Source organism: Chionomys nivalis, chromosome 9, assembly GCF_950005125.1.
Source record: "Chionomys nivalis chromosome 9, mChiNiv1.1, whole genome shotgun sequence".
In the NCBI taxonomy this organism is placed as follows: domain Eukaryota; kingdom Metazoa; phylum Chordata; class Mammalia; order Rodentia; family Cricetidae; genus Chionomys; species Chionomys nivalis.
In genome coordinates, this window is record NC_080094.1 from 38,542,036 (window position 1) to 38,557,754 (window position 15,719).

At 39.9% G+C, this 15,719-nt stretch overlaps 1 protein-coding gene and 1 non-coding gene across 2 annotated transcripts in view; one reads left to right on the forward strand and one right to left on the reverse strand.

Annotated features, from left to right (window-relative positions):
* Positions 1 to 15,287, reverse strand: part of Slx4ip (SLX4 interacting protein) — a 149,749-nt gene extending 134,462 nt beyond the window's left edge. The window contains exons 1-3 of the mRNA XM_057781880.1: positions 15,167 to 15,287; positions 13,275 to 13,337; positions 3,867 to 3,924 (exon numbers count right to left, since the gene is read on the reverse strand). Of these exons, the coding sequence (XP_057637863.1) occupies positions 3,867 to 3,893 (27 nt within the window). The 5' untranslated portion in view covers positions 3,894 to 3,924; positions 13,275 to 13,337; positions 15,167 to 15,287. The remainder of the gene's footprint in view (positions 1 to 3,866; positions 3,925 to 13,274; positions 13,338 to 15,166) is intronic.
* Positions 6,494 to 6,652, forward strand: LOC130882170 (U1 spliceosomal RNA). Its single transcript, XR_009057799.1, has one exon. It is a non-coding gene; the product is annotated as a U1 spliceosomal RNA (small nuclear RNA).
* Positions 15,288 to 15,719: the final 432 nt, after the last annotated feature.

Below are 15,719 nucleotides of genomic sequence, written 5' to 3' on the forward strand. Positions count from 1 at the left end.
GGTTAAAATTGCTCAACTGCTCTTCAGAGTACATCTCTCTCTACCCATGTATGTTGGGGAGGACTACATAGACATGAATCCATGTGTATAATGCTATACACAAGACCAAAAAACGCAAACATAGACTATAATGTTAGCACTTCTGAGGCTGAGGCAATAAGAGCATGAGTTTTAGGACAGCCTGGGTAATACAGCAAGGCCTCATCTCAAAATACAAAAATTAAAGTTAATGTCGTACAAACAATGCAGCAATTTTACTGACCAATTTACTTCAAACTTGGTATGTAATATTAGAAATAACAGAAACACTTAAAAGCCATTATAAAATAAATTACTGCAGAATTATTATATTAAGATGACAAAATGAGAAAATGGAATCATTTAAAAAATTGGGAAAGAACTAGTGGAATCTGAATTTTTAAAAAATAAAAAATTATAAACTTGCAAATAAAAAATCATAACTAAAATTAAATAGCTATTATCCTTTTCAATTGATACCTTTTGGCTTGGCCTTTCCCACCCCCACAGTGTGCATGTCTCTCTCTCACCTGTACAGTAAATACAGATGGGAAGATTTTGGTTAAGTGGGAGACACCTGACGAAAAGGCACTTTGGAATTAAAAACTGACATTTAGGCTAGAAAGGGGGAGGAGTTCTTTGAATGAAGCACTGAGCTAATGGCAAGAAAAGTCAATGGCCGTGCAGCATATACACCTTCTGAACCTGCGCATTGCAGAAGGTATGCGGTGATAGCACCACTGAGCAAAGCAGAGTCCTTTACAAGGGCTCTATGTCAGACATTTGGAAAAGGAACGCAAAGGAAAGCCCTGTGAGCTACTAAACTCCACAGTTAGGGAACTGGTTCCTTGGCTGTGTGATCAAAGGCAGGAGGACATGATCACATCACCATGGGCTAGACCAGTTTCTGTAGCTAGTCTGCAAGTTGAAATTCACGCTTGTGGTAACACCCCTGATCTGGAAGCTGGGTTCCAAGCCTTTCAGACACAGCTGGGAGACGGGGTAATACGGCAGCAAAGTCAGTCAGTCAGTCAATGTGGACAGCATGGGGTCAGCATATCATCTCTGACAGAATGAAAGCGCTAGGGTGGACATGTCACAACTAACCAAAATCAGGTGTCCTTCTGAGCCTCAGAAAGCTTCTGATGAACTCCGCAAAGAGCCTGGTTCACTTGAGAACACAGAGCTTGCTAGGTCACAGTCGTCGACAGATTAATCTCATTCTTCCAACCTGTGAATAAATCATGCCTTTACCCAGCAAACTTCAAATGTAAGTTGTAGAGAGAACAAGTCAATTAGGACATGCAAGCCCAGGTAGAAAAATGGATGAGAATTTTCCAAAACTGAATGTGTAACACTGTATTCCACAACAGATAAATCTATGCCTGTAACTAAATTGTAGACGATCAAAGACAAATAAAATCTTATGAACCAGCAGAGACAAAGGACAGATAACAAAGGAAAGGGTTGGTCATGCTAGGCCATCAGGAAAGAGACTGATCATTCAAGGCTGTCAAGAGATGCCTCTGACAACTGGGCTCTGGTACAGTCCAACATCTCCCCACCCAGGGAGCTCCCTACTTCACGAGTCAAGTTCCTTCCCCTGGGCTGGTCCTTGCTCTGACCAAGAGAATGCAACAGGTGCGGTGGCTGAGACTTAAGTCTAGGCCTCTGAGGGTGAGCACAGTACACTGCTCTGTACTTAAAATTCTTGTCTGGGGCCTCTAAGTCCCTATGCTAGGAGAACCCGAAGTCAACAACAATGACTGCTACCATATGAAGATGCCACACTTGATGCTTCACCTAAACATGAGTCCCTAAATAACTACAGTCCTAGCTAACATCAAAATGAGAAACCACTGATACAAAGTCAGGAAAGAAACGTGAGATTACTTTAAATTATTACTTTAAGCCAGTAATCTCAATCTCTCTCTCCCTCCCTCTACCCACTGCCACAGGGTCTCACTATGCAGACTAGGCTGGCTTTAAACTAACAGATGTCCACCTGCCTCTGCCTCCTCAGAACTGGGATTAAATGGGGCGTATCACCAGATAATTTTATTGGCTTTTGTCCTTTGAGGCAGAATCTTGCTACACAGTAAAATAATGTTCAAACTAGCATTATAAAATCAATTTAATATCATACTAGATTCTAGCAATCTAGATGAAGATCAAAATAATTTTTATAAACAAATAGTGAATGTTCCCCACTTAGACACCCTTATGAAAGAAATACTCAAGAGCATATGCATATCAGAAGTAATTACAAGCAATGAAATTTATAAATATGTTAGCAAACTAAATAAACACTGACTTAACTAAGAATAAGATAAAATGACAATTTTACATTGTTTCACAATTTGATTAAGCAAATACTGGAATTTGAGCTTTTTTATTAACATAATATTTTTATTGATTATTTGGAAATTTCATATAATACACCTCAATCACATTCACTTCCCAGACCACCCCACCCCACACTCCCCGCCCTTGTGACTATCCCAAAAACAAAAGAAGAAGAAAAAGAAAGAGAGAAAGAAAAAAAAATCAAGTCCAACATAGCCAAACTCCCAGGTGCTGCTGGCCCCTTAAAAAACCCAAGTCCTTCCCCACTGCCACACCCGCCCAAAGCCATCCACTGTGAAGATCTACTTCAGCTTCTCTGTCACAATTTCTAAGAGTTCTCTTCAATGGCTTCAATTATCATATGTACTTGTGTATGTGCAAGGCAGGTGACAGGACAACTTCCCAAACTGGTTCTCTCCTGCCACCATGTGGGTCTCAGGAATACTGAGGATCACACCCAGATAGTCAGGCTTTGTGCCAAGTGCCCTTACCTGCTGAGCCATATCACTGGCCCGGCTTTGGGGTTTTTAATTGCGATGGAAGATAATGACCGTGCTACACAGAACTGACCAGGAGAACAGTCAAAATACATGAAAGTATCTGCAAGAGCTCACACAAAGTATTTATCAAGTCTTCCCCTGATCTTCCGTCACTCAGTACCTAAGCTCTCAGCTCTATTAATGGATAGAGAAGGCAATTTAAAAGAGAAAAATGAAAGAAACCGATTGTTCTATTTCTTTTCTGATGCTGTGATAACATTGTCCAAAGGTGACTTGGGAGAGGAGAAGTTTATTTTAGCTTACAGCCCCAGATCACAGCCCATGGGTGCAGGCAGTCAGGGTCTGAACTCAAGGCAGGAGCCTGAAGCAGAAACAATGGAGGAAACCCCGTGCTGGCTCCCCCATTAGCTTTCTCACAGGCTTACTAACATGCTCATGCTTACAGCACTTCTTAGCTCACCTTCTCAGTCCAGGACCACCTGCCTTGGAACAGAGAGCTGCCCATAGTGGGCTGGGCCTCCCTTTATCAATAAATAAGACAATCTCCCCTCCCCTCCAATCGAATCTAGGCAACTCCTCACTGAGGCCTTCCACTGAGGACTCTCCCCTGTAAAGCTAACAATGAAAGCTCAGCAGGCAGCAGGCAGCAGGCACACTCTTGCACACACCCAGATACAACAGCTTAGGTTGCACCTTGGACATTAGCCTCAGAAGTCATGCCATGGACATGCGATATAAACGATTAATATTAGCATTAGGGACAAAGTTTATGACCAAAAAGGATCCTACACAGAAGATTTTAAGCAAAGAATTCCTTAAAATTTTAAAATTAGTTTTCTCACCCATCTCTTTTAAAAACGTTGATGTTAACTAACTTAAAATGTCCAAACCTCTAAACTTAAAGAGTAGAGATGAACTTAAGAATTCCAACTTTTAGTTAACACGGAACTCATACACAGGAGAGTGAGGGACATTTAAATGCAGCTGCGGAGCATGACTTACTTTAATGGCAAACTTCTTAGATGCCATGGTTTACTGATTTCCAAGCGAGCTACAGCACCTGCAGGAAAAAAAGGAAAGCTATAGTTAGATATATAAAAGTATCTTTTTGGGGGATGTTATATGGAAGATCTGGTTAATAAAATATCATTAATCAGTATAAGATAAAATTTTCATTCTAACTGCCCTTAACTAAAATATTATGCTAATATGGTAACCTAAAAACTGACCAGAAAAATGTACAAGCTCCGAGAGCTTCCCTATAGTAGCCCACCACATATTTATAGCCAAGTTGGTTTTGACCCCAGGAATGTGAAGGTGGCTTAACATCTGAAAAGCAATCAACAAAAATACCACATAATCAGAGATTTGATTCCCAGAATCCACAACAGAAGGAGAGAACCAACTCCTAGAAGTTGCCCTCTGACCTTCAAAAATTCTGTTATGCACATGATCTCTCTCTCTCTCTCTCTCTCTCTCTCACACACACACACACACACACACTCTCTCTCTCTCTCTCTCTCTCACACACACCACAAACAATAACAACTAATAAAATTCTTTAAAAGAGAAAAAACAGCTAAAATCATACATGACGAGTAATGTTTTCATCCCACTAAGATGAGCAAAGGGCAATGTCTTTCTTCTCTTGCTGCTTTTATTCAAAACTGTACTGAAGAGCAAACAGAGGAGCAGAAAAAGGCATCCAGAAAAGGAAGAGATCAAACTACTTTATTAATAAATAGCACGCTCCTGCATACAGAAAAGTCTTCCTTTCTCTTTCTCTTTCCCCCCTCTCATCTGTCTCCCATCTTTTTCTCTTGTTACACACACAAACACAAAGAACCTATTACAATTAGTAACTTTGGGAGAGCTGGTGGGATAACTGGATCACTATTTTAAAATCCACTGTATTTTGGTATGCCAGTAAAGAACAATACTAAATGTGAAATTAATAAAACAATTCCATTTCTGATAGTAGAAAGAAAATACAAAGAAATAAATATAATTAAAGAAATATATTATTTGTACACTAAACACCATAAAACATTATTGAAAGAAACTAAAGAATGGGTTGAATTAGCTCTGGGGCAGAGTGCTTGTCTAGCATGATCAAGTCCCTACTGTCAATTGCTAGTGCCATAAGTCAAAGAAAAGTAAGTCTATGTAAATAGGAATATACTTCATGTTTACACTCGAGGATTAGGACACTTAATACTATTAAGATACCACTCTCTGCCAAACTGATTCTACCAACTCAATGCAATCTGTATCAAATCCTAACTCAGTTCTCTATAAAATTGAAAGCATATCCTAAAATATCTATGAGAATACAAGGCATATGCAAACACAAAACAATCTCGAAAAACAACACAAAAGATGTTGTTTGTCCTCATTTTAAAACTTACTACAAAACTGAAACCATCAACAAAACATGGTACTTGCATTAAAGTATATATACAGATCAACTGACTAAAATCAAGAATGCCAAAAAATAGATCCTTTCTTACGGCCACATGATTTTCAACAAGGGTGTAAAACAATTTGATGGGGAAAAATTCTTCAACACTTGGTGGTGGGACAACACACAGACAGCAATAAACTTTGTCCCTTCTATCACACTTCATAAAAAATTAACTCAAAGTGCATCAAATACCTAAATGTGAAAGCTAAAACTATAAAACTCTTAGAAGAAAACACAAATTATATATTTTCATGATCACTCATTTAGACAATAATTTTATTTTGACATTTTATTGTCGATCTTCATGTATGGTGTGTGCCCGCACTCCTGTGGGTATATTCATGTGTGTGTGCATGCACATATGAGTGTTGTGGAATATTAGCTTAAGATGTATTACATTCATTTATGCTGTGGATAATTTGTTTACTTTCATTTATGCTGTGGATTATTTGTTTAATGATGCAAAGATGTGTTTCATTCTTTCATGTTGCATTTGTATAACTCTGTGAAGCTGTGTTACTCTGCCTCAATTGGTCTAATAAAAACTCAATTGGTCTAATAAAGAGCTGAATGGCCAATAGCAAGGCAGAAGAGAGAAATAGGTGGGGCTACCAGGTAAAGAGAATAAATAGGAGGAAAAACCTAGGCTGCAGAGAAGAGGAAAGAGTGAGAAAGGGAGGTGAGGAGGACACCAGCCACAGAGTAAGAAGAAAGATATATAGAATTGTTGTGGGATAATCTTTCTGTATGCTGTAAATATGTATTGTGCTCATTGGTTAATAATAAAGCTGATTTGGCCTCTAGCAGGCAGAATAAGGTTAGGTGAGAAAACCAAACTGAAAATACAGGGAGGAAAAGGGGTGGAGTCAAGAAAGAGATGAGCCAAGAGAAGCAAGATGCTAGAGTACAGGTAAAGCCACAAGCCCTGTGACAAAATGTAGATTAATAGAAATGAGTTAATTTAAGTTATAAGAGCTAGTTAGCAATAAGCCTGAACTATAGGCCGAGTATTCTGTAATCAATATAAGCTTTTGTGTATTTATTTGTGACTGACCAGATAGTTGGGACAAAACAAAAGCTCTGCCTTCATTTACATAGAATAAAAAAGGTAAAAAGCCCAGAGGCAAAACATAGTTAAGGAAAAAAGGGATAGTTTAAGTTGTAAAAGTTGTCCTGGCTGGGGAGATACCATGATCACCAAAGTGGTTTTCCCAGGACGAGGCTTATTCATTGTACTCCAGATGTGCTGAAAGCTGCGATTTCCCTAAATGTAGGAAACTTGACTGCATAATTTGTGGTAGTGGGGAATTGTGTTTGCACAAGAAAGAAAGCAAGAAAACAAGAAAGCAAGCAAGAAAGCAAGCAAACTGGGCGGTGGTGATGCACGCCTTTAATCCCAGCACTGGGAAGGCAGAGGCAGGCGGATCTCTGAGTTTGAGGCCAGCCTGGTCTACAAGAGCTAGTTCCAGGACAGGCTCCAAAGCTACAGAGAAACCCTGTCTCGAAAAAAAAAAAAAAAAAAAGAAGGAAGGAAGGAAGGAAGAACCAAACAAAAGCATAGAAGGCAGTCACCATGTGAAACCACAATCAACATCGTTAGCTATCAAGGAAATGGAAATAAAACCTTAAGGAATCACTACATACTCACCAGGACATTAAATAAAAAAATAAACGCAGTAAGTAACAGGACCAAATGCTAGCAATGGCATGCCACGTCAGTGCAGTAGCACCACTATGGAAGACAGCTTGGTAGTTTCTTATAACTCTAAGCACATACTTAACATACAGCCCAAAATGGCACTCTCGAGACTGTGTCTCAGAGAAATAGGCCCACAGTAAGACAGGAAGAAACTGGGCATCTGCAGTACATAAAGGGCTAATGGTGTAATATGCCATGGGACTTTATTCAGTCATAGGCAGGGATGAGATACTGATATGCTTTTTTATTTAAGCATAGAATAAGGAAAGAGTTTTTAACTAAGAAAAAGTGCACTCCAACTAAAAGAATGCTAGCTTTGGTCACATTAGAACTAAAATTTGCCGGGCGGTGGTGGCACACGCCTTTAATCCCAGCACTTGGGAGGCAGAGGCAGGCGGATCTCTGTGAGTTCGAGGCCAGCCTGGTCTACAAGAGCTAGTTCCAGGACAGGCTCCAAAACCACAGAGAAACCCTGTCTCGAAAAACCAAAAAAAAAAAAAAAAAAAAAAAAAGAACTAAAACTTTCTGCTGGGCGGCGGTGGCGCACACCTTTAATCCCAGCACTCAGGAGGCAGAGGCGGACAGATCTCTGTGAGTTCCAGGCCAGCCTGGTCTACAGAGCGAGTTCCACGATAGCCAAGCTTAGGCAGTGAAAGATAGAAAGCTGGTGAAGATGTACTTGGAAGTGTACACAAGAGGACTGGAGGCTGAGGTCATCCTTGGCTATCTAGAAGTCTGAGGACAGCCCGGACTAGAGACCTTGTCCAGGACATAAATAAATATTACCCAACATAAAGTATTTTGTGATAGCAACCCACACATACTAACACATGTCAATGCCAAGATTTCTGGACCCCTAAAACAGTCTTATCCTGACGGTGCCCCACAATCACTGCCTCTTAAGAGAACTACTTGGTATCTCTCAATTCTCAGTATTTAGATAACTAACACCACCACGAGAGGGGTGTGACAGGGAAGCCAGCACTCAACATGGTTAGGATTTGCACAGCATCACCAGCCTCTGACCAGAATCCTTGCCCACCCTCCTTCCCAGAAACAACCTCCTTGACATCTGCACTGACTTCACCCAAACAGCCCTTGGCAAACGTCCTTGATTTTGGATCTCTAGGTACTTCTACTTCCTCCCTCACTGTGCTGAACTAAGGTTCTCTCCCTATCATCCAATGTCCAACAGTGGGACCACAGGCTCCTTGGAGCCCGTCATGATTGTTTAGACTAAAGTGTTCCTCTCTCGGCCAGTTACACTTCTACCTCATACTCAGCTCACTAGACTCCACGCCACCCTGGTCCTCAGAGCATCTCCTCTGCCTAACCGGAAGTTCCCCGGGGACAAAGTCTTTTCAGGTCCTTCTTAATAGCTGAGTCATCACACAGATTCACAACAGAGTTTGTTTAATCAATGCTACTGTCCTCTAACAGTCAGCTGCTATAGGCTATTTTACATTTACACCCATTTATCCAATAAAACTTTATTGTCTCCAATGCCAAATTCTCCATTAAATCTTTTACATGGAAGGCAAAGTACTCTGAACAGATGTTTAGAAACAAGCAGTGTAATAAATATTGAATACTTAATGCATCAGACAAAGTTGAGAAAGCTGTGATTAATATATAGATCCTAATGTTTTATGCTGGGAATAATGTACAATGAGGCTGGAAATGTACGTAGCTCAGGGTTTGCCTTACATGTTCAAGTCTTGGAATTCAATCCTTAGTTATAAAACATTGAACCACCACAAGTAAGTAAATAAGTAAATCTAAATTTAAAAATGAAATGGACAACAGATCTGACATGTGGTTGAAATTTAGTCCACTTCAGTGTAGCCTTTTATTAAAAATACTGATTTCTAATATTCATTTGAATAGAAAAGATATTAGCCTTGGAATTAAGTTTTAAATTTCCAAACAACTTTTCTGCAAGAGCAGAAAGCTCAGGGCTTAGGGTTTCAAGCACTAATGTAAAAAAAAAAAAAACAAAAAAAAAACCAAAAAAAAAAAACAAAAAAAAAAAACAAAAAAACAAAAAAACTTGCTACAGAGCTATCTATTAAAGTCTAAAGTCGTTGGCATTTTTATTTTGTTGACTAGGTTATGAAATCCAGGACAATCTCCAAAAAGATGTATTTTCCAAGTACATGGAAACCATACACTTTGCATAAGCCTGTAGGGAAGCTACAGCACAACATAAATCTTACATATACGACCGTCTGTCCTCTCTTCTGCATTCCTGGGCCCACTGTCTCTAAACTGGACACAAGCATTCCTTCACAAAATGGATACTTGGATAACGTGTGACCCCACCAAAACTCATGCACTTGCATGTGTGGCTGACACGGAGGCAGACAGCCTAAGATGTTTAGGGAAATTAATTTGGGGAAGGAATAGAAGCAGATTAGACAATATCACATGATTTTCCTGTCATTTAAATACAGAGCAGAGATAAACTCAAAGAAAGAAAGTCAGTGACCTTCTAGATTATTCTGTGGGAAAATCTAGGGCAACGTGAAATCCTCATTTGTCTTTCTTTCAGGATTTCTGGCCTGTGTGACAAGCTTTTGAAAGCAGTTGCCTCAGTTTAAAAGGCCAAATATTAACTCTAGCCTCCTAACCTCTCCATTTCAATCTTCACTGAAGAAATTATTGTGCTTCTATCATCTTCCTAAAAAGCTCTCTAGCTATGGAAGGAGAACAGAAAACAGTAAGGGCCCTAGAATTTCTGCCACTACAACTGTAATTAAAACCTGAGAAATCATCGCTGTTGCCCACCAACACACTACTGCTGTTATTAAACTGATACCCAGGAACAAACTGTAGTAAAAGGTCAAAAAGTGACAGACAAGCAAAAGTCCTACTAGTGGCAACTTAGATAAAGGTTAAAAGGAAACCTCAGCACAAAAAAGAATTAGCTGTTCCTATGACTTGGGGTGGGGTGCCGCAACCTTGAATGCCTAGTATGCTCATAAAGACAAATCAAAACAAGCATCAACAATGGAAAAAGAACCATTCAAACAACAAAAATCTGACTATTTTTCTTTCCTTTACGAAATGTAGACCAGATGTTGAAACACTGTAACAAGATCAATTCCAATTACTAATTCTACTTTTCTGTAACTCTGCTGTCACGCCAATCATATGACACAAGACCTATGTCTCCATTTCCTGCTGAGTCTTCAGGCCAGTCAACCCTGCATGAGATGCTTCGTTGACAGTCAGCATCTATTTGTCATCCGATTCCGTATCAGAAGCACACATAGACATCCTCATGCACTCTAGTAATGACTTGAGACTCTCACTTCTGCCTTTTCGTATGGCCTGAGACCAGTCAACTCCTCTGTGTCTCTGGACCTCTTCTTCATGAAACAGGACAGTCTTTGGGCTCTGAGGAGTGGTTATGTCATCACTTGGCTCTGTGCCTGAATCTCAGTGAATGATTAGTCTTAAGTACACCCAAGAACGTACAAGCGGACATCATGCAATTTACTTTAGAACCTAAAACCCATTCTGATAATTGCTGTTTCCCATTTACCTTCATTGAAAACAATCAAACAAAAGAAAAGGCATTCTGATTATCATCAATACTGTTCTTAAAATCTAATCTTTTTGGTGCAAAGATTGTATGACTGGAGACTATATCATTGTTTCACTGGCTACTAAGGGTTGAAGAAGAGATGCACATAAGGGATAGTTGGAGAAACTGGCTGGGAGCGTGTGGGTAGAGATAGAGGTTGATGATAGACCTGGTCCATATCCCGATTTCAGTGGGGGCTACATAACTCCACAGGAATCAAAACTCAAGATACTAAACCAGAAAAGATTTTCTTTTTATGCCTGACTATTTAAAATGTTTTTAATTACAAAACATCAATCTTTTCTAGAGAACATATCAAAACAGTGACATGAATTAACTTTTCTATCCAAGATATTTTAACAGCTGTATTTTGTATTACCCCCATAGAAACATCAATCAAATTCAATTTTAAGCCAGCTTTGACTTATTCTAACAATATGTGTCAGTACTACTAAAAGCAACTGATGGACCATTCTTCCCTAAGAAAAACACCAAACCTTAATACATAAGCGGCATTCTCCATCTCCTGACAAATGGGAGCTCTGGGATGTCTCTGGCTTGGCTTTACAAATCTATACTTTGTAGAATCTCATGGCTCTCAGATGTAGATGGACTATTGTCCAAAATCCCTAAAGCAATATATTCATTTTTATATAACCTTTAAAGATTTAAGGCAGATTAAATGATTAGACATATACAGATCAAGAGACAACAATCCCGAGGCTGGAGAGATGGCTCAGCAGTAAGAGTTCTTGTAGCTCTTGCGTTGGACATAAGTCAGTACACAACCATCTGTAACATGGGCTCTAGGAGACCCAACCCCCTCTCCCGAGCGCTACAGCTACCTGCACTAACATACACATACCCACACAGACACATATGTATATACACGATTTAAAAATTATTAGAAATAAATAATCCAGGTGGACAAAGCCTGTTCTCCTAGCTACTCCAGAGACTGACAGAGAGGAACTGTAAGTTCACAGTTAGCCTGGGCAACTTAGCAAGACTCCGTTTTAAAACTAAAGTGCAGGAGGGGAGTAGTTAGAATAACTATACAACAAATACCTCAGTGGTCGAGCCTTTGCCTGGTAAGTGAAACGTTCAATCCTGAAAACTGATTTAAAAAAACACACACACACAGTTTCATGTTAGACCCAGGACCAGAGCATGATAGGCAAGAACTCTACCACTGAGCTACACTTCCAGCACTGTAGTTTGCATTTTAAAAATGTTGTATTTCAGAGTTGGAGAGATGGCTCAGTGGTTAAGAGCACTGGCAGTTCTTTCAGAGGACCTGGGTTCAATTCCCCACACCCACATGGAAGCTCACAACTGCCTGTAACTCTACCTCCAGAGGATCTGACAGCCTCACAAAATACCAATACACATAAATAAAAATAAATAAAGCATTTAAAAATGTTGTATTTCATTCATAAGAACTTAAGGCATAAATTATATAAAAGACAAGTAAAATAACAACACAAAATGTTTTGCCACTGTCCTCTTCTGGTTTCATTACATATAATAAGCATTAAAAACTAAGTTTTTTTTTTTTAATTTAAATAAGCTGGAAAACAAAACTACGTGAAATTGAGCACACTGAAAACAAAAATCCCAATGGTTTTCCACTAGTGAATGATACAGATGACTATGTAGCCACACTTGATAAGTCAGCAGTTCAAACAAGCTGAAGAGTCTGTGGGTTTAGCTCTGTGATAAAGCACTTGCCTAAAAAGCACAAAGTCTTAACTTCAATCTCCAGCACAAAAGAAAAAAAATAAACGGAAGGGGAAAGAAAAGAAATGAGCTATTAACATATATAACAGCATAAATATATATTGCTATATATAACAAAGATATTATTCAAAACAGCTATACCCCCCGAATAAAAACATTTGGTACAAGGCTTCTTTGAGATAAGAATCTATAAAATGTTTATTTATTTATATTGATAGGTCAGCAATTGCTTAGAAAAGAGCAGCTCGAGGAATTACCAAGGAACCAGACCAATTGTTGAGGGTGATGGTTATGTTAACTATGACTGTGACACACCAGCATACATACGTAGAACATACCTCCCTGTATACTTTAAATAGATGTTGCTATTTGCACCACAATTTTATCTCAATAAGGCTATGTTTACGAGAAGGTCTTTTGATTTAAAAAGTTATTTGAAAATCATCTTTCTGGCCTGGAATAATGGATTTAGACCACCCTCTTTTTCAAATGGATGAACACAGTGGAAAGCCAAAGAATTTCAGTCATTGGACTATGTAAACAAAATCTTAATAATCCAAAGACTGAAGTATGATATAATATAAACATCTACAGCCAATATCTTCATAGCTGTTACTATGTGTCAGGTACTTCTTCTAAAAATATGTATTATTTTTAATTATGGATATAGGAGTATGCCTGTGTGTGGGTATGTTCGTGGGAGGGTAGACACCCATGGAAGTCAAACACCATGGATCCCCCAAGAAGTTGGCGTTAAAGGCAATTGTAAACTGTCTGGCATAGATGCTGGGAACTACACTCAAGTTCTCTAGAACAGCACACAGCTCCTAACTGCTCAGCCATCCCTCCAGTTCATGCCTGGTACTTCTAAAAAGCATGTTTCTGGTATTAACTTAGCTAACTCTCACACAGTCCTACCTTACAAGTTATAAAACTGAAGCACAAGGGTTGACGATGTCTGTCAGATTCCAGAGCGTGGAGCTGAAAAGTGGAGAAGGCAGGATGTGAGGCCAGGACAGACAGTTTCAGATCTGATTTTCTTAACCCCCCCCCCCCCCCCCATTATCACCACCCCTCAATATCCCGTGCAGCGTTTAAACTGCGGACAATCAATACTGCAGTGTAATGAAGTTCATCTTCACAGTGATAAAACATGCATCTCCACAATGGAAACATCCACGCAAGACTCATGAGAACAAGAGACTTCCATTCTTCTTTCCCACTTAATACACTGAGTAAAAATGACACACAGTAATCAATGACAGCGACGCTGACTGGCAATATAACTAGTGTAAGGTAAACAATCACTGGGAAGTTGACTGGCAAGGTAACTAGTCACTGGGAAGTTGGTTCACCACACTCCCAATCTAATATTCCTCTTCAAAATCCTAAGTATTTTAAGGAAAGTCCTGGGGGTGGGAGGTGGGGGGAGACACCACACTCTTACTCACAACAGCATGAAAAACATAAACATCACTTTCAGTGCCATCAAATACCTTAGTAGCACTTCGATTTCTCCCAGAGTCTGGATTTCTGTCTATAACCAGTCTCAAGTCAGGTTTAGAAGCCTCCCAGGTGACTGCCATGGGCAGCCAACTTTGAGAATCCCTCTTTAATCCCAGCACTTGGGAGGCAGAGGCAGGCGGATCTCTGTGAGTTCGAGACCAGCCTGGTCTACAAGAGCTAGTTCCAGGACAGGCTCCAAAACCACAGAGAAACCCTGTCTCGAAAAACCAAAAAAAAAAAAAAAAAAAAAAAACAAAGAGAATCCCTGATTTTGATTTCTCAGTAAAGGAAGACACAGAAGAAAGCCCGGAGCTACAGAAAGTCACTGTAAGCCACAACCCAAATTTCCAAGTTAACATCATAGTGAGCCAACATGCAACTTCTAATCATTCAAAGTAAACTCCCAGATGGTGCTGACCTGACTGGTAGATAACAAGACAGAACAAGGCCATAGTAAATCGAACATCAGCTAACTAGTTCACAATTATGGCTATGTACAACACCCAAGAAATAGGAGAAGCCAGAACCTATTAAGTTGCTTGTCCAGTAGTGCTAAGAACTATAGAATACTGTGTTCCTGGTCCCAGCTTGGTAGTTGGCAAGGAAATTGAATGAGAGCCCCAAGAAAGGGTTTGTGGTTGTTTTTTTGTTGTTGTTGTTGTTTTGGTTTTTGTTTTTTGTTTTTAACTGTTCTTTGCTTTCTATAGCACAAAGTTAGTCAAGTACTGAACAAAGGCACTGGCTGAGTGAATGAATGAATAAATGAATGAATGAATGAATGAATGAACGAACAGAATCCCTAAATCACATCTTAAAATTTTCTGAGAATGCGGGCAGTGGTGGTGCTCGCCTGTAATTCCAGGATTTGGGAAGCAGAGGCAGGCAGATCTCTTTGAGTTAGAGGTCAGCCTGGTCTACAAGGCAAGTTCCAGGACAGTCAGAGTTGTTACACAGAGAAACCTTGTCTCAGGGGGGAAAAAAATCTCTGAAGGCTATATTTTACATCTGTGAACGTAGACAGCTGTAATTTCATACAAATTGCTGTCCAGTCCGTTTGGCACTTTTATTCGGGAGAAATTTCCTCAACATTATTTTCATTTTAAGTATCAGTCTTCTTGCACCCTGATGTTTAACAATTTTTCAGCACTCGGAGTGTTTTCAAAAAGTAACGGAGGGAAAAGGCCTAAGAGAAAGATTGTGGAAAGTATCGAAATGAAAACAAAAACACGCAATGGTACAGAAAATGGGCTAGCAGTTCAGTGCAGCTGAGGGAACTGCTAGATGCCAGAGTATCATGCTCTTACCTATGCTGGTGGCGGGAGGTGGGTTCGGGCTTTTTATGTTTTGTTACAGTCCAGGGTCACTGGTGGACTAGTACCTGGATGTGGAAACTCACACCAAAAAGGCGGCAGGCAAAGCCTCAGAGGCTTTGGCTCACTTCCCTTTCCTGGTGTCGCCTCGCGCGTTTGAGAATGCAGCCACCGCCCAAACACAAGATGGTGAGACCGGCTTCATGGGGGCTGGAAGCCAGTGCCAGGACCTAAGATGGTGGCAAAACGCTTGTCAAGGTAGCGGGATAACCGGAAGAATCTGCCCAAACGAAAAATGGCTCCCGTTACTGACCTCAAAGCTTTTTAAAGAGACCAAAATAAAAATGGCGGCAGAAGCGGGCTGTTTAGAGGCTGGACATGCCATGAATACGATTGGCAGATAACGAACCACTGTAATCCAATGATACGTAGTGATAGATAGGGAGAAAAAAAAAAACGTAGTGTTTCTATGGTATCGCAAAACTACATGGTGAGGTGTGAAAAATATTTTGATGAGGAAGGTTAAACGATAGGTTGAGAAACAAAG